This window comes from Lissotriton helveticus, chromosome 5_1 (genome assembly GCF_964261635.1).
Source record: "Lissotriton helveticus chromosome 5_1, aLisHel1.1, whole genome shotgun sequence".
Lineage (NCBI taxonomy): Eukaryota > Metazoa > Chordata > Amphibia > Caudata > Salamandridae > Lissotriton > Lissotriton helveticus.
The window spans coordinates 326345573-326371821 of NC_136065.1; the positions used below are offsets into that span (position 1 = coordinate 326345573).

General features: G+C 44.8%; 1 protein-coding gene across 1 annotated transcript in view; it reads right to left on the reverse strand.

The window, feature by feature from the left end:
- Positions 1 to 26249, reverse strand: part of MXRA8 (matrix remodeling associated 8) — a 151185-nt gene that overhangs the window by 50498 nt on the left and 74438 nt on the right. The window contains exons 2-4 of the mRNA XM_078642394.1: positions 22957 to 23253; positions 21019 to 21120; positions 15602 to 16060 (exon numbers count right to left, since the gene is read on the reverse strand). Coding sequence (XP_078498520.1) covers positions 15602 to 16060; positions 21019 to 21120; positions 22957 to 23253 — 858 coding nt within the window. The remainder of the gene's footprint in view (positions 1 to 15601; positions 16061 to 21018; positions 21121 to 22956; positions 23254 to 26249) is intronic.

Here is a 26249-nt window from a genome sequence, read left to right on the forward strand (position 1 = left end):
GCCGTAGTGGCAAGCCCTAGTAATGCGGGTAGAGCAAGGGGGGGACTCCTGGCTCTTTTTTCACTTGATCTCAAGGGGTCACTGAAACAGATTAAATATGACGCCCCAAATTGTTTAATTGTAGAAAGGGAAATTAGTCCCTCGAAGAGCACCCTGTTCATCAATTTTTATAACTGTGTTAACAAGGACTTTGGTGGGGACAATATTGCCAGATTGGATCTGTTTTTAAACGCAGTCAGTCAAAATATCCATACTAGCTATGACTTTGTGTTAATGGGCGATTTTAATATTCACCCCTGTGATTTTAGCTGTGGCCAAATCGATTGCATGGAGACATTGGACCTAGAGGGCCCTCATTTAGAGCACACTAAGGCAGGTGAAGAATTGGAAGATCTCCTGGCCAACTTCAACCTCTTTGAATTTAAGATGAGGGGGAGGGAATTTAGGATATCAACCTTTAAGGGGACAATGCCAGGGACTGTTATTGATTATATTTTTGTGACCCCTGTTATCCTCAACCGAACTATTTCTTATCGTACAGTCCCCTCCCCCTTTAGTGATCACAATCCTGTCCTCTTGGTGGTGGCTTGGGGGGATTCCATGGGCCCCAACCCGGGACAGGCCAGTCCTGGACCTGCTTTACGTTCAACTGATCAGGGCAGACGGCTGAAGTGGGCGAACGTGGTTCCTGGTGATTTTTATACTGACATTGGTCCACTGATAAAGGACCAGATCACGATTTGTCAAAATCCATCATCACAAGGCCATGACATCATGGATGCCTTTCAGTTGATATGCAGTAAAGTTTCTTCTAACCTCACGGTTCAACGGGGGAAGGGAGATTTCAAACATTGTCGATGGTTTGATCCTTCCTGCTCTAAAGCCCTTAAATCCCTAAAATCGGCTCTTAAAGCAAATCCTAGGGACAGGGCTTTGGTTGCAACCTTGCGTAAAGATTATAGGAAAGCTATTAAGAGTAGACAGGATTGTATCAAACAGGAGGCTTGGGAAAATGTAATTTCTACCGACATCTTGCGGGATAGTAGGCAATTTTGGGCTGTAATTAACCACCCTTACTTCTCTGAGTCATCCAACCTAGATACAGACTGCGTCATCCCAGATGACAAGTGGTTGGCACACTTTAGTTCCGTTTATGGAGTTAGCGGCACCATTACCCACCCACTTAACATGTCCCTGTCGGAGGTCATGCCTTTGTACTTTAATAGTGCCGAGGTTGAGAAAGCAATCCGCGCAACCACCAGGAATAAAGCCCCTGGCCCGGACGGGGTACCGGCTGACTTTTATATACATTCGCCGAAATTATGGGCCGGTATCCTGGTGAATGTGTTTATAGCAGCAAACAGTACCCCACTACCATCTACATGGGCGACTTCCACAATAATTCCCATATTTAAAAAGGGCCAAAGGGACGACCCGAGGTGCTACCGGCCTATAGCCCTCTTGGACTCTGCTATAAAGATCTTGGGCAGAGTCCTTTTGGCTAGGCTAAGGGACAGTATGGAAGGCTGTGGTGGTCTGGCCGACATCCAGTACGGCTTCAGAGAGAAAAGAGGCACGATTGAACAGTGCTCAAACTTACATCTGTTGATCTCCAAGTACACGGTGGCCAAGGAGGGGTCACTGTACTTAGTGTTCATGGACCTCTCCTCGGCCTTCGATTTGGTCAACAGGTCTAAGTTATGGGAAACCCTTCTGAGGATGGGGATTGATGAGGCCCTGGTTGGGTTTATAGCCTCCCTCCATCGGGAACTTTTTGCCGTAGTGAGGGTTACAAAAGAAGGCAGATGCACGTCCCGATTTAATTCAAAGCGGGGAGTTAGGCAGGGCTGCATATTAGCACCCCTGCTATTCACTATTTATATCAATGGCCTAGGCAACTACCTAGAGGGGGCTACGAGAGACGTTCCGTGTGTAGGAGAAGTTAAGATCCCTGCTCTCCTATACGCGGACGACGCAGTACTTATAGCTCGTACTGGCGTCTGTCTCCAACAGCTTTTGGATGCATTTGGTTCCTTCATGGACCGGCTTGACTTGAAGGTTAATTCTACTAAATCTCATACTATGGTCGCCGGACCACAAAAGAAAAGGGCCATGGTGAAAACATTTTGGTGTAAAGGAGAGGTAGTCTCTAGAGTTCCCGTTTTCCCTTACCTTGGCGTGCTTTTTGACAGTAAGGGTACCTGGGGACCTCAGGTACGGGCCAAAAGCCTAGCGGTGATAAGGACATCATCGGCCATCCTGGGTTTCGCCAAAAGATTGGGCCATAGACTGATGGAAGCCATCTTAAAAGTGTATAACAGCAAATCCCTTCATGTGGCACTATATGGCGCGTCTTTATGGGGCTATGTATGCTTGGATAAAATTCAGAAGGCAGAAAATAGATTCCTACGTTCTCTTTTGTGCCTTCCTCAATCAACACCAACTTTTTCCATTCATGCGGAGGTAGGATTGGACTATGTCCAGGATAGGCTGAGATTGGCGCCCTTAACATTCTGGCTCAAGACATGGTTAAATACAGAATTGACCCTAAACCATCTGATTATGAAGGATGTCATGAGTCTGGAGCATAGCAGTACAATCCCATGGCTGGCCTATTTTAAAAAATCTTTTATGGACCTGGGACGACCAGATTTATTTACTGACCCCTCTGGCATTACAAAACAGGATGTGGCTGTTATTAAAAAACAATTTATGTTGAGGGAAAGACTGGTTCGAGAAGAAACAGAATTGTTAAAGCCCACAGTTAGACGTCATTATTTGTTAGTTCACTCTCCTGCACTTGAACCTTATTTATGTTTTGTCACCAACCCATTTAATAGGTTTCTGTTAACGAAATTTAGGTTTAACCTTATCCACTTTTATTTGGGCAGTTTTAATTCTTGGATAAAACCAGAGCTAGCACCACCGTGTACTTGTGACAATTTTTCAGTTCAAGACACTATGCACTTTATTATGTTTTGTGATTTCTTCTCTGATCAGAGAAAAAAACATCTGTTACCTGTTTTAAGGGAAGCTGGCTTCTACCAGGTGAGACCAGCCATGCTTTTTCTACAATCATTGGAAAATATACGTATCACATTCTCCATGGCTAATTTTTTAGTGGCAGCGGCTAGATCAAGAAGACGCAAGAACCTTGTAATCCCCTTTGTATAAACTGTTTTTATTGACTTTTAAACATTGTTTTTTACTGTAACACCATGTCATATGAATTCGATTGAAATGAAATTGTTTAATTCTATTTTACTTGTATATAATATGTTTTTTATGTCCTTTGTATGATTTTTAACTGAATCGAATAAAGCTAATTTGACTGACTGACTGACTGATTAACCAGCCAAACCTCTATCTCTTATTCGTTCTCTAAAATTGAACTGAAATTCTTTAGATGTTTGCCAATCGTGTTTTCTTTTGAAAGGCATGTACATTTGGAAATATGAAAGGTGTGCTTCACTCGTTCATCAAATATCCTATCCCTGTCTTTTCATACCCCCTGGCCGCCCTCGAAAAACATTCCCAAAACGCAGAGGGGTTCATTTTTTCTTTGGACCAGCATAACTGTACAGCTGTTTACAAATATATAATAACCTTCAAATCAACTAAGGGCTCTTTTTATGAAGATGGAGACCTCCCCCACCTCACCTCCCAAACCTCCTCACACCGGGCCCTGAATCCACCACAGACGTTTTAACATTTGCATACACTTTGCCTTACTCCAATAAAAGATGTCGCACCTCCTTACAATCTACTTCGTCCAAAATACCAACAAAGAATTCGAGTCACTTGCTGCGGATGTTAATTGTGCGTTTGTTAATTGTGGGTTTTACTTCCGCAGTTTCAGGCTGATGAAGAGGCGGCTGAAATTGAAAACAAATGGACACATATTTTTTACAAACACATGCCACCCGCAATCTATGTTACAGAGTTTCGTGAAAAAATTTAAGTAAATCAGTCTGATTGGTTCTGCGAGAAACAGTCAGTCTTGCTGTAGTTCTCGTGCCATCAGTTTGCATATACCTTTAGAAGTTGTTTCTTGAGTCCCTTTTTTTGTTTTTCGCTTTAGACTAGTGAAACTGGAATTTTCCACAGTAGACGCATGTTAAAAGCTGCTTCCTTTTTTTAATTGCTCGTTTCGGACATGTTGTTTGTTTAGGCAGACGTCTGGCAGGATTATGGGTGCCCGTCTAGTCTAGCGGCCAAGGCCAGAGTCAAGACGGGCGCGCCTCTTCGGTGGGGCAGGTGCCTTGTCTGGACGCTACCTGGCCTCAGCTGCTCGGCTTTTTCCACTGCTGCGTGGCCGGCTCTGCAAACCTCTGCTCAGAGCATCGGGCATCTCTCGCTGCACACCCTTGGCTAATGGAGGATAACATAACGTGTGTATTTGTAAAGCGCACGTTCACCTTCCGACAGGTATCTTGGCGCTGAATAATAGATGTTTATTGTTACCCAAGTCAATGGTACTCGTTCTATTGACCTCAGGAGGATGAAAGGCTGAGTGGACCCGCTGGAATTTGAACCTGTGACCATAAGCAGGGCGGCTCGCTCAAAGCCAGCAGCAAAAAAATAAAACGTTATTTCAATATCGTTTTATTTTTAAGCTGTTTGCCCAGCCAGTGTGTACAGGGAAGGGCGGGGTCGAAGCATGGGAGGAGGGAGGAAGAGTGCTACGTGCAATCCCCAAGTGCTCATGTGTGTTTGGCCGGTCGTCTCAGGCCGACCCAAACACACATGCGTACTTAGGTGTCTCTAACCAGGCTGTATTGAACAGCCAGGTTAGAGAAACCCCACTGACTTCCTGACCTGAGCGGAGCGTCTTTCCAGCCCACTCAGGCCAATCTCCGCACTGATTGGACAGTGAGTCTGTGACATAGTCACAGTGTCTGCTGAGACAAGGAAGTCCCAACAACGAGACGCTATACGCGGGAGTGGCCGGCAGCAGGAAACTTTAACTTTTATTTTTTTAATAATTATTATTATTATTATAGATAGTCCCTTGTCCCCCCTTCCCCGTGCCCCCTCCTGCGCTCCTCCCACGCCCCTTCACCCCACCCCATAACTAACTTTTTGTATGTGGCAGCAGGCACTGCCAGGAGGCCAAACACAGGCCCCTACAGTGGGCGTATTAGTCCAATAAGCCACCAGACTGAGCTAGGATGTATATAATAATGGTGGACTGAAGGGTGGTACTGTGCCTTTAAAGACACATAAAGTCACTCTCTCTCCACCCGACAAAGGGTCCTTCTCTCCTTCCTTTTTCTCTCTGCCTCTATTAGACATTCTCAACCTCTCTTCAGTCACTGCAAAATGTGGCAAAACTCAGCCTTCATTTGTAAAGAAAAAAATCTAAGTGTCAAAGCCCAAGGTATTTCATGGGAGGAGACTGCAACTTGCTCACACTGCATGGCTGCCAAATGCAGTGTTGCAGGGCTGCCAAATGCAGTGTCACCATTAACTACTGCACTATATTGCACTAAAGCAAATGTGGCAATCTGAATTTTTCCATACTGTACTGTCGTGATGGACATGTTCTAGTGTCTCAGCAGGCACTTACTTTGCCTGCCACTCCCTCGATGGCTGGACACACTTTCACCCCATACCCAACCAACACAGGTGTCACAAGTGATGTGAGCCTGCAAATATAAGGGTCCGGGTGCACATGCTTGTGGCCAGTTAACGAGTATATCCACGGTGTCTGTGTCCATCATTTAGTAGCATGTGGGCCTAGGGTTCACAACACTACATTGGCGACAAGGGGTTCTGACCCCATGCCGTGCAGCCCAGGAGGTCACCCCGTGATTGAGGAGAACGGGACCGGTACTTCTGCTGCTGCCTGCCCTTGGAAGTGGATCCATGTAGCGCTATGGGTGCGACGCTGATGTCGGAGGCGTCCAGACCCTCAAGGTGAGACATACAGCGCTGCCCACCTACCAGTGAGATCTTCGTCAGGAAGAGACGTGGGAAAGAAATAAAAGGCCTTGGGGAGCTCTCTGCAAGCACCCGCCAGCCGCACCTCTTCTCCGGGTGCCAAGGCCACCACCTGCATGAGCCTTGCTGCTGCATGAGCCTGAGGTAGGCAAGCAAGGTCCAGCAAACGTAATGGGATCGAAGGAGCCAGCTATGCTCCCACAACAGGCTGCACCATTCCCCCCCACCAGATCTAGATACCTGCTGCGCCGAAATCAGTTTCTCAGCAGCGTAAGGAAAGTTCATGAAGGGTGAGAAGAGTGTTGTGCACGCCCCAAGCAGGTGTCTGCCGCCTCTGTAAGGAAAGCAGAGCAAGCATGCAGAGAACCTGGTTGCCTGCTAGTAACCCAACATTCCCCCAGAGAAGAGAGAGGAGGAAAGGCCTAATGTGGCCCGAACGCAGAAGGGAGAGCCTCTACATCTCAACTGCACTAGCTCAGCCCTGCAGAGGACTAAAGACTGCCATGAGATTATGCAGGGAGTGCCCCAACACTGCTGTAAGACTGCATCGTACATCAGCCCATTACTGGCAGGAGGAGAGCCTCATGTCCCAAAGTGGCAAGCTGCGAACACTGCAACAGGAAGAGAACGTAGCACAATGCCACATCATGAAGGAAGAGAAGAGTGACAAACCTGTCTCTCTGAAAAACCGGGTGAACACAGGTGTGCTGGATAGCTCAACAAGGGGAGCAGAACAAGGACACATACCACTACAAAACAAGAGTGCACCAGCAGACACAAGACAGCCACCAATGCGGAGTGACATCCTGGGAGACAGCTCAACAAGAGACCAAAAGTAAGCAGCAGCAAGTGTGAACCGCATATCCCTCCAACACATACCAATGCGACCGTCAAAGACCAGCCTCAGCAAAGACACTGAGCTAAGTGGCTGCAAAGTCCCTCCAGTCATCCTCACTCCCGGCGAATCATCACCACCAGTCATCCAGATCTAATGGCAACCGCAACGTCATTGCCATGTGCATCACCCAATCCAGCAGAGGAGCAATTCATCACCAAGGTGGAGCCTTGCAACTGCAAAGCACCAAGAGACTGAGGCACTCCAATCAAAGTGAGAGACCCAGTGTCCGTGGCTATCTGACATCCCTTCTGCCACAGTGTTCTATTGGCAAGCACTCTGACTATTACGTTACCAACCTTGGTTATTGCACAAACAAGGTTGTTGGATTTAAGTTTTTCTGAAGAGTCTGCATCCTGGGAGGCCAAATGCAAGGGTTGCTGAATACAAGGCTATCTGGTCTTGATTATACTTTATGCCTCTTTCTTTCACTACTTACACATCCATCTTTATTTCTTACCTTTGCGTGGTCTTTTGCATCCCAGCTTTCTCCCTTTGTCACAGTTTTCCTATTGTTCTCATCTGCCTTCTTCGTACATTTTCTGACTTTTTCACTCTTGTAGTGAGTCAAAGTCTGATTATGAAATATAAGTCTCAGTCCCCAAAAATAAGTGCCAGCACCGACTCATACAACCACCAGCATAAATTGAATACTTCTCTTACCTCTGTAGCATATATGCAGGGTCATAAGACAACTGTGTTCCTAATGACCTAATTCTATACTGATTTATTTTACCAACATATTTTTGGAAACTCCATATAAATGGTCGTACTATATTGAAACTGGGATGAACAACCTCTTGCACAATTGGCCAATAGTTGCTGAGCTAATCAGGAGGGTGACCTTTGAGAGTATGTATAGATGTAAATTAAGCTAATTTGGTCACTGCGATGATCCGTGGGCGGAAGGGCAGGCCAGAGTTAAATTTCAGCAATCAGCATTTTACCCAGTGTTACTGGAGCCGAAATAAGGACAAGGGGCAAGAGTCATTGTAGTGGAAGAACCTCTGATTCTCAGCAGCCAAGGAGAAGGCTTTTGTTTTTTATCTCTGAACTGAGTCGTATGTTCCACAGCTGCACTGAAGCCAGGTAGTCACCAACTCTGGCCACTCTCTTGAATCCCTGCAGACATTAGTGATGTGTGTGATGTGATGTGAAGTGTATTTGTATAGCGCGCTACCACTCGAAGGAGCATCTTGGCGCTTTAACTCATACAGCTGAAAGATGGTTACAGCTACCCTGTTCCCTCCCCCTAGGAGAAACGCTAGTTAGAATTAGTACTTTGCATACTGAGTCCGCCAGGCTATAGATCCATGTTTTAAGAGATTTCCTAAATTTCAGTTCAGAGGTGATCGCGCGAAGATGGTGGGGTAGTTTATTCCAGGCCCTAGCTCCTATTACCACCAGCGATTTTCCTCCCTTAGTGGCCAATCTGAATTTTGGGACAATCATAAAGTTGGCTGTAGCGGATCTAAGTTCGCGGGAGGGGTAGTATCGCCTGAAATTTTTGTGAAGGTACAGTGGGCCTTGTCTATGGAGAGCCCTATAGGCGATTGTCAAGACCTTAAACAGAATACGCTTCCGAATTGGGAGTCAGTGAAGAGCATCCAGCGCAGCAGAGGCCGAGGATTTTCTCGCCCACCTGAGTACCAGTCTTGCGGCCGCATGCTGAACCATCTGAAGTCTATGCAGGGCTGATTTATTTGCTCCTGCATACAGACTATTACAGTAGTTCAGTCTAGATGTAATAAGTGCTACCGCGACTGTACGTCTGGCTGGCAAGGGTAGTAGATCAAAAAATTTCCTAAGGCCCTTTATGATGTTAAAACATGAGCCAGCTACTTCCCTTGCTTGCTGTTTGAACGAAAGGGTCTCATCAAATTTGATCCCTAAGTTTCGTGCTGCTAAGATAGTACTTGGCGGGGCTTCTGCATCCTCTGGCCAACACGACTGAGGGGAAAAGAGTTGTTTAGACCGAACGGCAGAATTTCCGTTCCAGCGGAGTTACACATAAGATGATTATTTGTCATCCACGTGAAAGTCGCAGTCAGACACTCTTTCAAAGTCTGTTCGGCACTAGCCATGTCCTCGTCCAAGACTAGGACTTGCTGCACGTCATCAGCATAAGCTATTGTACGGATGTCAAATGAGGAGATTAATTCGATCAGGGGGACCATGTACAGGTTGAAAAGAATAGGGCTCAAACTCGAGCCCTGTGGTACCCCTGACAACAATGCTTTCTCCTCAGAACAGAACTGCCCCAGCATAATAACCTGCCGCCTGTGCGTCAGGAAATTTTTGAACCACTCTAACACGGTGCCCGCTATGCCTGCACTAGCCAGGCGATGTAACAAGATAACATGGGACACCGTGTCAAAGGCTGCAGATAGATCTAATAGGATCAGAACTGCCTTCTTGCCCTGATCCAATGGCGTACGTATGGTCTCTGTTGTGAACAGCAGAGCAGACTCTGTGGAGTGATGGACTATAAAGCCATCTTGATTGGGATGGAGAATATGTTTCTCCTCCAAAAATGCCATGAGCTGCTTATTTACACAGGCTTCTGCCAGTTTACAAAGGACTGGGAGGAGCGAAATAGGTCGCAGGTTGGATAGGATCGTATGATCCTGCAACACCTTTTTCTGTAGGGGTCTTACTGCTGCAATTTTCCAGTGGGCAGGAATCTCGCCCATCTGGAGCGATGAGGTAATGATGGAGTTTATAACGGGATTCGCCTCCTCTACTATAGCTTTTAACAGCGCTGGGGGGCAAGGGTCAAACGGTGATCCCGACTTAATTGAGGATATAGACTGGAAGGAGTCCTCCAGGCTGATCGGGGCAAAGGTTTTCCAGCATGCTGAGTGAGAGTCTATAATATTTATATTGTCCCTTGCCTTCAATTCACCCAGCTTGACCTGAGGGAAATCTTTCGTGAGATTGTGTATTTTCTGTTCGAAGAAATCCTCTATCTCGTCACATAGAGTCTGGGGTGGCGGGATTTCCTGTGTTAGAATTTTAGGATTCCTGAAACTGTTAACAATTTGAAAGATTTCCTTCTGCTTATTTCCTGTGGCTTCGATCATAGATGTGTAATAAGAGGATTTAGCACGTTTGATTGATGCATGATTTTGCTTCCTAGCTGTCTTGTACACCTCCTGTTCATTCCTATCATAATGGCGACGCCATCTGCGTTCCAAGACTCTCACTTCTCCTAGTGTTTCTTTTAGTACACTCGTAAACCAGGGGGAAGATTTTTTCCCTTGCCTAGATCTAGACGTTGTCCCTCGAGATTTCATCCTATCCCCTATAGCCCTCATCCACTCCTCATACCTCTGGTTATCAATCATAGTGTTCCCTAGCATGGAGGGTTTGCTCTCCTTCACCCAGCTGTTGAGATCTGGATGTTCTATAATTTTCCCCCAACGTAGAGTAGGCCTTCCATTGTTTTGTACTACTGTTTTAGTAGCCTTATTAACATCTACCCTAAGGCTGAAAGCAATAAATTTGTGATCAGACCAAGTTTGGGTCAGGGGGGGGTTCTACCTTCATCGTGTCCAGGTTGGAACTGATGCAGTCCAATATATGCCCTGCTTTGTGGGTGGGTTCCACAGTTTGTATTGTCAGCCCCAAAACATGCATGATCTCTCTAAAACACGACACAATGGGATCACTAACATTTTCCAGATGAAGATTTAAGTCTCCCAATAAAGTAAAGTTGGCGAATTTAAGGGTCAGGTTGCTCAGGACTTCTCCCACACTTTCTAAAAACTGTGTTGGTTGTCCAGGAGGACGGTATATCAAAGCCCCAGCAAAGGTGAAGGAATCGTGAGCCTGAATACTAAGGCCGAGGCTTTCTGCTCCTTTTATGTCTAATAGTTCTGTTGTAGTACATGTTAGGGAGTCCCGGTGGATAATTGCCAATCCCCCGCCCCACTGTAAAGGTCTGTCCAGCCTCTGAATTAGGAAGCCTGGTGGTAGAGCATGTACAATGTCGGAGTTTGACCAATCTCTCAGCCATGTTTCAGTAACTAATAAACAATCTAGATCATTTTCTAGGATGAGATAATATGTATGTAAACCATTCTTACACATGGAACGTGCATTAATAAGGCCCCCGGTTAACGTCCTACATATCCTTTTCCCTGTCGGACTTTGATGTGGTTCCAATACCTGCTTACAACCATGACAGCTTATAGGACCTACCCAGGTCTCTACATTAAGGGCTTCATGACAGTGCTTAGGCTGTTTATTCAAGGATAGTATAAGGTCTCTAGACAACTGATAGGTGGTATTTACCTGAGTAGTATGTCTGGCCCCTGGCCCGTCCTCAGCGCGGACGGGCGCAGACGGGCTAGACTTTGGATGTCATCAATCAATCAGTAGATTTCACTCAATCAATCAGTAGATTTGTAGAGCACTTCTTGTCACCGAGGAGGGTATCCAGGCACTGGCAGGGTCCAGTTGATTAGCAGAATAGCCAGGTCTTCAGGGGTTTTCAGAACTCTGCAAAGAGATGTGGAGGTCCACAGATGAAAGGGTAATTCATTCCATGTCTTCGCTGCTAGGTAGCAGAAGGAGCAACTTCCGCATCTGCTATGCCGGACGCAGAGTGAGGATTAGAGAAAGGAACATGGAGCGGAGGTGCCTGGTGGGCTGATGGACATTCCAGCAGTGGTTCTAGTAGGAGGGTCCCCAGTTGTGTAGGGCCTTGTATGAGTGGACTAGGAGCTTGAACTGGCATCTTTTCTGTACAGAGAGTCTGTAGTTGTCGGAGGAGGTGAGTTGCAATCCCTGCATAGAAAGCGTAGGCATAGTCCAGTCAGCTGGAGATGAGGGCCTGGGTGTTGGTGCGTCTTGAGCTTTGGGGTAGTCATTTGAATATCTTACAAAGCATGTAGAATGAAGAAGCAGGACGAGGAGACGGAGTTGACCTGAGTCTTCATTGTTAGCTTGTTGTCCAGAATGATGCTTAGGTTCCTAGTGTGGTCAGTAAGGGTAGGGAAACAGTCGAAACACCGCTGACTCAGCCACGCGTGTTCCGACATCGCAAGTGCAACCACGCTTGTCTTAACCACGTATAAGCCTTAACCACGCGTATGCGTGGTTAAGGCAGTGTGTGCGGTGTAGCTGCTGGCTGCTGCAAGGACGGAAGCAGGAAGACCTCGCCAGGAAAAGAGCAGCGGTTTGGTAAGTGGTGCTAGGCTGGGTAGTTTTCTGGGCTGAGTAGTTTTCTTGGCTGAGGGGTCCGGTAGTTTTCTGAGCTGGGAGGTTGGGGTTGTTTTCTGGGCGGGTGGGGGGGGGGGGTCAGGGAAGTTCATCTCAAATTGCAGGCCATTGTCTCTCATCATCCAGGCTAAGGGAAGCACTGAGATGTTGAAAAATTGGGGTGAATTTGCAGAACCCTGGGAAATTCCACAGAGAAGAAGCAGCAAAACATGCGGTGCCTTTTTTTCTCATGGACCTAATTGCTTGGGTCTCACTCTAGGCAACTCATGTTGGAAAGGATGTGTAATACACTTTTTAAAACACAGGTGTATAATAAAGGAACTTAAGAGTTAAAGTTACTATCGGCAGATAAAGTGACGTAAGAGGTTTCACACAAAGATGAGTAGAACTTGAGGTTGGCAAAATTGCCGGGGGCAAATATCTTTAGAATGAATTGCAGGATTATCACCTGGCAGTTTTACCAGACGATTCAGCATGGAAAATAACTTGATATCTGTTTCGCCAGCTGGTAAAACGGCATGTTTTCCCTGCCAGCTCCCTTAGGTAACACCTAGAGAGATCAGCTCAGAGAAAAGAACAGGTCCAGTCACTATTTTTATCCAATGCAGAATCTGAAATCCGAGGTAAATACTGTGCTCATTTCTGATATATAACTGCTTTTCGTATGAGGTCATAATAGGCCAATGACAGAGCTTAGCCTTTAACCCTGAGGCTCTCACTGTATTGTTCTCACTGACTTGATAAGACAGTGCATTGAGCAAAGTCATCTACACACCTAATAACTGTGTAACGTGTAAATCAGAGGTGTAATAGCTGATAGGGCCTTGTCATTTGTTTATCATTTTGGCGTCAATAAATTAATATTCTTTCAATTGGTTAATAAATAACAGCAACTGCCATGGCACAATGCAGTTTGTACGTCATGATACATTCTTTTACCACAGTGGACTGCCCACACAATATGGAGGAGGCAGCTTCCAGGGGCCGAGAGCTGAGAGTCTCTCCAAACAAACAGATTCTGCCACCTAATGAGGTCCCTGGGGGTCTACGGTATTGTACTCCTCGAAAACGAGTGCCATGCCCAGGTGACTGTATCTTTCTTGGTTACCATCTTCTTAGAGACCACCTGTTATTCAGGGGTCTTTTGAAGCTCGCCTTCAAGAAGAAGCGGAGGAGGAAGAGATCCTTCTGAAGAGAATAATTCAGACACTATTTTGTTAGAAGTCTTTTAGTTTTCCGTCTCAGAGATATATTTGATGCTTGGGATGGGATACTTTAAGTACTATCCTATGAGGGACCAAAAAAAGAGATGGGTGGAAGATGTGAATGAATCCCAGCCACCGGAAATTGCTAGGGCAGCATTCCATCTATCGCCCTTTGGCTCAATGCACTGCTCCAGACGCGAATCAGCCTTATGCTGATCAGCCTAGATCCTAATCCAATAACATCATCCCAGGCTGAAGTGCCATGTGACATGCTGTTCATATAACAACTAAAGGAATCCCAGACCTGTTTATCCAGTGTTGAGTCTCATCAGTGAGATGCAGCTTGAGTCCCATGGCTCGGTGAACATGCAGTCCATTTGTGGGTGCCTCTTGCATTGTCTCTGAGGAAACTTTGAGTCTCTGACCTATTAAATGTGATCCCGCAGAAGGGGATATTTTGGATACCATCTTTTAAACACCTTTCAGTCTCTCATCTCAATGTCCCGGAGGATCAGTTAGTCTTCCAGAAGTTTCTGGGTTGGTTGGCACACACTTTGAATGTGCGATGGTCCATTGCATGGGTACTGGCATAGGCAGCATTTTGTGACAACTCTCCTCCAGAGCTGTTGAATGAGGAACAGAAGCGGAACTATAATGATCCAAATGGACGCATTCAGTTTATTCTCTTCCATCCCAGACCCCATGTGACACTGCTGGCAGGGATACTGCACAGTTCTTTTTTTATAACAAATTGGAACCTCCCGCGCTTTTTCTGACACACACCACCACTCTTTTCAGCACTCGGTAGGTTGGATCCACATCACGAAATTCATGACTCACTTGTTCCAAAACACTTTCAACAAAGCCCTTGGCAGACTCTGGGAATAAGTATTGTTTGCTAGTTCTGTCTCTCCTCTTAACTTGTCTGTAATCTGTTAAATAGTAGGTAGATTTAAGTCCTCCTGGAAAAACCTTCAATTTTACTGATTGCACATTCATGGTGTGGTAAGCGCTGCTTTCTCTAATCACAGTTTGCATTTTATTTTTCTAAATGCAAAATGTGCTCTCTCTAACCACACCTCTCAACATAAAATAGACCTCATTTGTAAATTTCTTGATCGGGCAAAAATAGCAAGCTCTAAATTACCAATTAAAGACACCAATGAGCATGAATTTGAAACAGGGGGAAAGGAAAACACATCTTATTAACTTAATTATAATTCGAGGTATCCTATTCAGGACCATTCTTATATTTAATGATGGAGAGAGATGAGTTGGGCTCTGATTGGTTAGCAGGGCTGTGAAATTATGTATGCAATTCTTTCGTTGGTCTCAGAACCTAGGGCCTCATTTATGAGGCCGTGCGTCACATTTACGCCGCCGGTGCGTTTGTAACGCACCAGTGGCGTAAAAAATGCACCTTGTTGCGCCATATTTACAAAGTGACGCATCTAGGTAGATGTGTCACTTTGTAAACCCCTGCGCCACATTATACCTGCGCCAGGTATAATGTTTGCAAGGGGGGGCGTATTGACGCAAGAAAGGGTCATGGAAGTGACGCAGTGAAATCTATGAGATTACACTGCGCCACTTTTAGGACTCAAATGCGTCAAAATCATACGCCTGCCTCACAGCAGGCGTAAGACTGACGCAAGCCCTTTCACATGGGGCTGGCCCCATGTGAAAGGACACATTGCTGAAGTTGCGTCACTTTTGTGACACACTCCAGCAATGCGTCCCTTTTGCGCCTACAGATACGTCAGAAATACTGACGTATCTGTAACTCCTTGCGCCATGATGCGTCATACTGTAAATATGATGCATCATTGGTGTCGCAAGGAGGGCGTAGTGAAAAGTGACGCATCGCTGTTTTCATGCAGCGATGCGTCACTTTTCATAAATGATGCCCCTATAGTCTAAGGCCAGCCAGACTTGACAGTGCGCAAGTGGACCTTCCATAGTGACAATTTATATTCTCTCACCTATGACGTGTTTCGATTTTGGAGGGTGATGATACTGTGTATGTTGCGGCGCACATGATCGCACCTTTTTTCCCCAATGTTACATATCATTGATCATTTTTCACATATTTAAACCAATATAATAAATAATATGTGATTACTCAATAAAACCTTGGCATTTGTGGTCGATGTTAGACAAAGAATAGTAGTATGAATTAACAGGTGTGGAGTTTTGCTACAGCAGTGTTTGTGTGTGAGTGAGTGAGTGAGTGAGTGAGTGAGTGAGTAAGTGAGTGCGTGCTTGTGTGTGTGTTTTCAATGTACCAGGATCCTATCTCAGAGAAAACCCCAATAATGGTGAACATTTGTACCTCTAGAGGGGGTTAGAGGCTGGTAGGTCTTGTTCAGAGATTCCTTCTCCTTTACTGGTTCCACCACTGACAGCCTGAAGATCCTCCTCTCATCTATCCCGCAGTAGTGGTGATGAAGGTGGCAGGAGTATGTGCCTTCATCTCCATGCCCCAGCTCTGATATGGTCAGAGAGAAGTCTCCTTCTGTGAAGGCCAGGTCGCTGATGTCCATCTTCCTCCTAATGAAAAGAGGGCCATAGGACCGGCGCTCACCAGAGGCGTAGAGGTCAACAAGGCGGTCTGCGCGGTCGTGGGGGACACCGGGAGGCTGTCGGTCCCAGTGCACCACTTGTTGGTCCTCCTCCCGGAACCTCTCTGTCCAGAGGTGGTCTCGGTTTTCACAAGGCAGTGTCACGGTGGTACCAATGAAGGCAACTATCACAACTTTCACTCCATCCCAGTACATCTTTGCTTTTCTCTCTGTAAAGTAAAGCCAAAACACAAAATTAAAATTATTTGCTCTTATGCCCATACTTTGTTGGGTGATTGCAAATTATCAACACTGGCAATAAACTGTTGCTTAACTTGAATTAGACCAGCCATATAGTTATTTGCTGCCTCCTAGTAACTAAAAGATGGATGTTTAGAAACTCTATCAAACTAAACCCTAATCATATTTAAGTTCATTGTTGTGGGCATATCCAGTAGTTTAAGCCTCAACACTGTTGAAGAGGTTTTTATAAAATAAATCCTAGTCCAGTAAGATCTGATTCACCCTGATACCATTCAAATATTATGAGCAATACTGATAAGATGACACTAAATGGTTTGGTTCATCTCAGAAGGCAAAAACTGATATTTATGACCTCGTCTTCCATGCCTGTGCTATGACTCAGATGTTTAAAAGGACCAAACAAGCTCTCCTAAGAGGTGGTGAAACAAAGCTCAATGTGTTTAAAAAGCTGCTGCATGAATTCTGGGGTATTTCCCCTAGGTACAGGACAGCAGACTACGACGAGAACTCTATGTTGTCTGCCTTCTGCTAGAACTATCAAGTTTACGGCACTCTTGAGGTACGTTGAGGTGCATTGTGCCATTCAAAACGTTGGTAGCACCATCTGGGTCAACAACCCGTCCAGACTGTGAATCTACACAGACCCCTATTATTGTGCAATATGTGAGTTTCTTATTTAGTATTTGGGAATAAGAATCCAGTATGGCTCAGTTGAGAGTGGTAATTTCTAAAGCTGACTAAGCCCGCCTCTCTTTCTTCTTGCTGTCTCTGCCACGGCTGGCTTGTGGGAAATGCTTGCCTAACCCATGGACAGAATAATTACAGGGCAAGAAAAAGACCTGCAGAGTTTCATCTGTTGTGGTTAGAAGGATGGAAGCAATATGCCATAGAAGGAAGGAGCAAGGGTATAGCAAAGAGGTTTCACCCCTCATCTCAACAGATCACCAAACATTCAACTCCTCCAACCAGCAGGGACAGCAGGAGGGATCAAAGGATGCCAGTACTGGTGCTATCATATACAATAATCTTCAATACCATACCTCACAACCTAAGTCATTCAAAATGAGAGACTAGGGGTAGGCGAAGAGCTGTTTATGTCTTATTGGGATATATTTTAGTAAGATACTTTTTTATTGTCTGGCAAAGATCCTAAGCATTCAGGGGCATATGTACAAGGGAATGGTGTAGCGCTGTGCCATTTTCAAAAGGAAGGGCTGTGCCGTATTTACAAGAATACGGCACACCCCTGTGTTTTCTCTAGCAGTGACACTAAAAATAGCGCCAACACAGATACTCTTCCGCCATAGTGCAAGGGTGCCCGTGTTGCTGGGATGATTGTTTATGTGCAGGAAGGTGTCTATTCCTGCACATCAACAATCAATAATAGAAGTAGAAAATCGCCATTATTTAATGAATGTTTTTGAGCATGAAGGGACACCTTCATGCACAAAAACAATCATTAATGGCGTTTTGCTCTTTCTGTGTGTTTTTCAGAATGCAGCACACATTGAAAAAGCAAAAATGAGGAGAAAAAAAAGTATTTCTCCTAGTTGCGCCAATCTAACTCCTGCTTTTGCATGGCATTCGTTTTTGGCGCAGCCTCAGATTTGGAGATATTTGTATATAAACAACCACTTTGTAAATATGGTGCAGGTCATTGCACCACCAAATGTAAAAAAAATAGACCTTCAGGTGCTGCAACACCCTTGTAAATATGCCCCAAAATCGGCAAGATAAAGTCCTACTCTCTGGTGTAAAACAGGAGTTTACATTATGGAGCAAGCAACTCCTATATTGCATGTACTTGTGTATTTATGAGTGTTTATTTGTTGGGCTTGTAGGTCATTCGGCTCACTGATCCGCAACCTTGCTAGGAGATGTGTGACCTTCAGCAGCCCTTCAACTTCCCCATGGTGAAGGTAACTGTAATAATGTCATTGATGGCCTGCGGTCTTTTCTGTGTTATTATAGCTCTGCTGCTTCAGGAAAATTATCCACACCAGCTGCAAAATTTGCAGATTTCACTAAACATACATTTGTTTCTAATTTAAAGAGATATAAGGTTACTCGAGCGTTGCATTTGAGCATTACTGTGTTGATGCCAATTCAAGTGTACATGGTAGTGTCTAAAAGCAGCATGCTTCAATTACTTACCGGTAATTGCATCACTCTGAGCCCTCTTCCCTCGCTTTGTCTGGTGAGGCAGGAATATCTTAATGTTGTAATGAAGGGAAGCGAGGGAGGGGACCGCGAGGAATATATATTTTACCAGGGCGCTCGCAGCCTAGAAATTGTGCATCTTTAAGGTCTGGAATCTTTAAGCACCTGAGGTGACAGAACTATATAGTAAGTGTATAATTCACAATGTGTTCTATGCAGGGCTTTTTTTCGCTGATAAGGGGTGATTTTGGGAGTCCCCACTCTTTACTCATAGGAAAAGTCCAGTCCTGAACAGCACCCAGCGGGACTGTGCAGAATAAAAGATGTGCACTTTTTAGTTTATGAGTGTTTACAGTTCTGTGTGAGCCCTGTTGGGGTAAATATTTCGTATGTTTTATACGTACAATTTTACTATGGGAGGTAAAAGACTATATTAATAAAATAGTACATGAAAGACAAAAGCATTAATTTCCCGGAAAATACCATTTTAAATAGCATCTCCGGAAAGGGTTTAGGTTCCTTTCTTAAACAAGCACTGGCAAAGACAAGAGGTTGTGCCTTGTTTTTTGGTGATGATGATTTGCATTGGTAAAAGTGCAATGCCTTTTGCCAATGCTATTCATCATCAGTGGAAAAAAGGCGCAATGATGCAGCCACTGTTGGCAGTCACACCGTTCCATAGACACGCGCATGTGATATCATGTATAAAATTACACGAGCACCATTTTCCTTTATGTTTTGTTGTCTGACCTAAGAATCCAGGCACCATTTAGATTGCTAAATAAAAAAAGAAGTTTTAAGTTTGTGAAAATGCTTTTCTGGAGGGCCGGCAGCAATTTACCCTCTGCCCCTAGAATTTTTTTCTATTTTATTTTATTAAGTTGAGGGGAGTCAGCAGAGGTGGGGGTTTGTGGAGAAGATGGGGAGGAAGCAACAGTGAGTATGCAGGGAGAGCTTAAAAATAAAGTTAGGGAGGTGAGGGACAAGCAGCACACGATGGAGATGGCAACATGGGGTATGGGGAGAAGCACACAGGCAAGCCAAATGGTGCCCGCGGGGGGGGGGGAGGGGGGGACAGCAGGAGGAAAGCGCATGAAGATGACAGCAAAACCGGAGTATACAGGTGTGTTGGGACAGCATTTAAAGAGGAGACAGGGCACAAGAGAGAAACATCTAGAAAACATATGCACTCTCATGGAGTGCTTAACCAGAAAAGAAAAGGTAGTTCCCTAAAAGTGAACAGTGAAAAATACAAGTTAGCCAAGCAAAAGAATGATAAAGAGACTATGCTCCAAGGGAGAAACAAACACAAGATAGACAAGGAAAGCCATTGAATCAGAAGCAAGCAATTACGAGTGACAATAAAGCCAACCAATGAGAAGTAATAGTCTTCAGTTTCATAGCTGTCTAATTTACTCAGTCCTCTCTCATAATTTCGTCCTGCTTTGCCACATGACGACTCTTCATGACAAAAACTTAGTGAGGATCAAATCTAAGGTCTTCTTTTTTTTGTTGAAAAAACCTTGGTTGGTCTTCTTTCAGTAATTAATGCCAAACGTCCCATGGAATTTTTCACCAGTTGCACAGATTACATTTTAACAGGAGTTGTCCTGAATCATGATATCTGGAAACTTTCTCTTGAACCAAAGCCTTTGTTGTTTAGGATAGCCTTTGAAAGATGAGCTGGATGATCACACACCTAGACTGCACAATCACAATAACATGTATGGTGTGTTTTTTGTTTTTACAGTCCTTTACACCATCCTGGGCACACTTCCATGCTCTGTAAGGGACAGAAGTAGTATAGAGGAAGAACAAAATGGAAAACGTGTTGAAGAAGCAGGAAGTAAAGTGTGGACAAAAAGTAAAGAGGGTAAGAAAGCACAGAGGAGAGAAAAGTGACTGTGATGCTACATTTGTTGCATGCATGGTATCTATATCATCCACCGTGTGACTGCTTCAAGGCACTACATGAAAGCAGAAAAGAAAGAGGCGGTGGACAGGAGGAAACAAGGGAGGTGAGGAAAGAAGGGATGAGGGGAAAAAAGAGGCATAAATGTCAATAAGGTGGGCATGGGATGCTACATCATGACGATTTCTAGCATGACACTTACACTGACTCATGACTTCTTATACACACTACAGTGAAAAGGAACACAGGGAAGGAAGGGAGGGAGTAAAGGAGTGAAGGAAGAGAAAAATATCAAAAAGGCATAAGTGAGAAGCAGAAGGATATATGATCACTAGTGTTACTTGGGTGATACGTATGCCACTCTATGGCCTCTTCAAAGCACTGAAGGTGGATCCAAGGAGCGTGAAAAGCGGTAAAGATTGCCTGCCGTGCAATTTAGATGACAATAATCTATCGTTAATGTTTGGATGATCGGATCCACCTGAGTGGGTTTAGAACAATATGCATGTTGCCTTTCCTTGGAGGCACTAGGATGGGTCTCTGAAGATTTTTTTCCCCAGTGGCTGGAGGGTGCGTTCTCATATGGTGCTTTTAGAGTTTCCATTTTTTAAGCTTTAAAATCATATATTTGGCCACGTTAAAAACCGGATGACAAGGTATGTCAGGCATCAGCCTTATCACTCTACATGAGCTAAGATGGCTGCCTTTTCTTGAATAGCAAGAGCACAACGGAGACAAGCCCTTTCATGTCTCAATCGTGGGTTTCCTGCAAGCCTTGCTAACCACACCAACTCCGACCGTGAATTCATCTCCCCTCCCCACTGTGTCATGTATCCCTGAGTGCTAACTTACCAGACTTGGTGACGTTGAGCTGAACAATCACAGTTTCATACACGTGGCAGTAGTGGTGGTGTAAGCTGCAGTGGTAGTATCCTTGATCACTCTGGGCGACATCTTAAAAGAAAGCAAAATAAGGCGTTGGGTGTGTGCTAAAATTAGACATTTTGGGTGGAAAACAAGATTTCTCAGCCAATTATGTTAATTATTTGGGTCCAAACTCATAGCCTTCAAAAGCCTATAAGTAGGTTGACAGCCTTAAGAATTGAACTTTTTTGAAACAGCCACGCCTCTTTCCACATGATGGCCAAACCGCACCTATTTTCATAAGACTGCCATACCACACATCTGTACACAAGAATGTCAAACCACACCTCTTTCCACATGACCACCACCACTCCTCTGTACACAAGACTGCCATGCCACTCCCCTTTCCACAAGCCTGCCACACTGCACATCTTTTCACAAGACTGCCACACCACACACCTCTTTACACAATACTGCAATGCCACACCCCTTTCCACAAGACTGCCACCCACACACACCTCTTTACAGAAGAATGTCACACCACACTTATTTCCATAAGACTGCCACAACACACCGCTTTCCACAAGACAGCCACAGCACACATCTTTACTCAAATCTGCCACGCCACTCATCTTTTCGCAAGAATGCCACACCACACATCTTTCAGCAAGACTGACATATCATTCCTCTTTCCACAAGAATGCCCGCCGGCATAGTCTTCAACATCTCGTTCCACTGAACTCCAACATAACCTCTTTCCACAAAACTGCCAAAACGCACCTCTTTCTACACGACTGTCGAATCACACTTTAAAAAAAATATATAGCACGTCACGCCTTTTTCCATCAATGTCACACAGGACCTCTTTTCACCAGACTGCATCACCGCACCTCTTTCCACAAAAATATCACACCTGCATAGATGGCTGCAAGACAGCGCCTTGAGACCCTCATGGGTGAATAGCGTGCTTTATAAACCCCTGATTGATTAATAGATTGATTGACTCTGTTCCACAAAACTACCACAAGACCTCATTACACGACATTGCCTGTTTTCCCTTACCACCACCTTTTCAGTTAGCCTCCTCATTCTTAGCCATTCAGAAGGTTACATCCCTCTCTAAACCACATGTTCTTTGGCTTGAGCACACCTCCATATAGGGTCCACGCAGGTTAGTTAGCATGTGCTGTACTTCTGCATCTGGGGTCATTGGTGGGTTGTCAAGACATCGCTTGGTGACTGCAGCGCCGAGCACAGGTTTAGAATTCAAGGAAAAGAGGAAAGAAAGCAACGTGCTGCTCTACCTCTTTAGCACTACAGCTTCCCCCTTGACCAGTGCTTAATTTGTGCTGGTGGTTTCCGATGCTCAGCACCAGCATTTATTTGTCAATTCCAGCACTTGTGGCAGTCTGCCATTGTAGAGGTGATCACAATCAACTATTTAAAATCTACAACTTACTGAAATGTAGAACTTTAAGTCTGTTCCATTCAGGTGAACCAAGCAGACAACTCTCATACTCTATAGGCTGTAGAAGCCCAACACATGGTGTTCCTGATGACATACAGTCTCCTATTATCCTTAGCTCCACAGTGACCAGTGGCCACCTTTGATTTGAACTTCATGGGCCCTTTATCAGCATCGCAAGTGCCTAGATACCCAATTTCGGGCACGCGAGTATACTCTGACACAGAGTTACGGTTCATTCCCCCATCACATGCTTAAGAAATCATAATCCAGGTGGATCCTCTATCCTCAGCTATGAAAAAAAATAATAGGGCAAATAGCAGTCTCTGGGAAAATGGCATTAAGAGAAGGGCTTTCCTGCTATGTAAAAAAAAACAAGAAATACTACAACATGAAGGACGCTTGGTGGAAGCGCCAACCTATAGAGCAGCTGTGACTTCAGATATTCCCACTGAGCCTACCTCTTATTATCAGAGAGAAGTTTCCGTCTGAGAAAGCCGCTTCAGACATGAAGATCCTCTCCTGGTTGTAGGGGCTGTAGATCCTCTGCTCTCCGGCCGAGTACATGTCCACCAGCCGCTCAGCCTTGTAGACCCCGCCCATGCTGTAGAGGTCCCAGTGCACCACCCGCTGCCGGTCCTTCAGGCTGTCCTGTGTCCACACCATCCGGTGGCTCTGGCACTGCAGCCGCGTCTGGGAGCCCACGGACGCGGTGATGTCAGACACCTCTACCACTGGGTTCACGTCATCTGCAACAACTGTGGAGAATGGGAGAAAATGGAGATATTAACGGTTATGTGAATCAGTGAGGTTATACATTCACTTGTCATGCCAACAGTGCCTCTTCCCAAATAGTTTGAACTAAGCAGAAATGTTTCACTGAAGAACATTGCACTGGGACAGAATGAGGACAGTTCAAAGGGGCTGTAACCCTGCACCAATATCAAATTAGATGGAATATACCCATATCCTCTCTATGCCACCAGCAATTATTGTTATAAATGCAGTAAGTTAATTTTGTCTGACACTGCCTGGTTCAATCTTTTGATGATAAGAAATGAAAGGAACAATCTCTCACATTAACTGAAGCTGGGACTGAGACTTACAAATTTTAACCCCGATTTGCAAGCAGGGATATTAAAAAGAGTGAAATCTACAGGAGTAGATTTCTTCCTACATTTAGAGTAGATTGAGTTTTTGGAAGTTCAACAAAAAATCCTAAACATAATCCTAGAAATTTATGGAGACATTTACTCATTCAGCGTTTTCACCAGGTGGAAAATCTGCAGGAGTAAACCTAGCGGAAATGTGGATTTAGACCTTTAACTTTTTTATTGTTTTTCTCTACAGGGAAAACATTTGCCACGTGCAGCATCCAATTGCCCTGCTAGAGCTAGACAAAGGACTATAGGGATCTTTTCTTCTCTTTCCGTACTGGAAATAAACCTCCTCCTGGCATTAACACTATTCATTTTAAGTGCATTTTGAGGGAGGGAAATTATCTCCAAACTTACAAGTTATGGGTTTCCTCGGCATATTTTACAGGGACCACCTGCAAAGCCCCCTTCCCTAATGCTAAATTTAAGCTAAATAAACGTTCCCGTGGTGGCATATTTTTCACCAGGGCAAAGGTATTTTTACTTTAAAAAAAAATCCACCATTCCAGATTCCGTAAATCCGGATGTGTGATTTCAATGGGGAAATGTATTTTTTATACACTTATGTCAGATGTGCAAAAACATTTCAGATCGGTCCCTCAAACTCTTAATTGCTGAAATTTCAAAGCAGAGAAGAGGAGATAAGGCTGCAGGGCGTGGGAAAAGGATGTTTTCTGGAGTATGTTTGCTAATCATGAGCTCAGATCACCCTTGCTTATGAATGAGACAGAAGGCCATGGGTCTCAAACCTTTTCTGTAATAAGAGCTACTTATGTTCAATGAAAATCATCCTGAGATACTAATGTTCTTACTGTTGGAATGGTGATGGCATCAGGGTAAGATTATATTTGTGGCCATCTTATTTATGAAAGCTTACGAGCAGTGATCCCCTCAGTTCATCAGGCAGGGTTGCCAGAAATAATGTAAAAAAAAAAGGCTTTGTCAATGTGGAATGCTTCTAGATGCGTACTACGTAAAAGCCATATCTCTAGTGCCCTTGGTTTCAAATCAATAATATTAGTAATAAGTCTCATCAGTGCTGCAGGATTGATCTGCCAGTATCAACTTTAAATATATTTTGGAAATACAACTATTTTCCTCCAAACATCAGCTAATGAGTTCTGAAAATGTATACATTTTCATCTCAAAGACATGCTTTACATTTTTGGTAACATATACTAACTCCAACCAAGCAAAGATTCTGATTTACTAGGCTGGGCCGAACACAGTAGAGCTACTCACAGATATCTCGCAAGGTTCTGTAGCTCATGAGCTACCCGGAGAAGCCTGCCGTAGGCAAATCCTGGAGTCCCTGGTGTGAAAAGTCCCAGGCATGTAGGTTTTTTAAAGAACATATCAAAGTGCAAAACAACAACGTGTATCAGTGACCACTGTTAAAAAGTACTAGCTGCAAAATCAGCCCTGTAACAAAATCGGACGAAAACCGGCCCTGGCAAAAAGCTCGGCAGCACCCAAAACTCCCCGCGTCCTCCCCCCCCCGGGGGAGGAGGGGCGAGGGGGGGCCAGCCGAGCACTTTGCCAGGGCCGGTTTTTTGTTCCCAGTCCGGCCCTGGAGGATGCCCTCATGTTGGATTGGAAGGGACAGTAGATTGTCTCCTTCCAAGCTCAGGGCAACATGGCGGGAGACTTACTGCTAGCCTGAGATTTGACCTTGTGACTCTTAACACTGTGGGTCCTGTGCTGGTGGACTGTAGTAATGTCTAGGTCTGAGTTTGGATGTATGATGTTACAACGCATGCTATTACAACGCATGCCTTTACGACGCAAGTTTTACAACGCAAGTCGTTACAACGACTTGCGTTGGGGGGCACTGGATAGTGAATAGTTTAATTTACTATTCCAACTCCAGTCCCCGTGGATAGTAGGGAAGGTGTTGGAAACTATTCCCTATCCTAGAGCGCCCCCCAGCGCAAGTCGTTGTAAAAGTTGCGTTGTAATGGTTGCGTCGTAAAGGCACTTCGTTGTAAAAGTTGCGTTGTAAAGGATGTTCCCCCTGAGTTTAAGGCACTGTCCCTAGTCTGTAATGCCTTCACAATCTTACAGGATATCGTGGCAACCATATATTGCCGATATAATAACTGCATGAGTACCACATGAACAACACATGCAGGTCAACATGCTCTCAAACACGCATGTTCTATGATACACACTTATATTAACAATGACTCTAAATCTTTTATGTTCTCTGAATCTGTCGTATAAGATAGTTTGGTCTGAAACATAAGCCCTTCAGAGGGATGACGGGTTTCCATCACTACTCGTGTTCGCTTTAAGGACCTGTTGCCACTTAGCGGAAAATACAAGAAGCTCATACGTTTTCCATTGAAGTAAGTAAGCTCTTCAAAAAGGATGGATGCTTCACTAGTGCCTAGTGATGTGGGCACTGAGTCAGAAACTATTTAGTATATTGTTGTTGATTTATATTGCATATTGTTAGCGTGTGATGTCAGCAAGCACGTACAGGGGCACACATAAACAGAAATAAGGGTATTGATTTGCCGATTGAGTGCAATGTAGATGTGGATCAAGGATGTGCTGTGGTCGTGGCGCAGTGGTCCAGAAGCAGCATAAGGTGG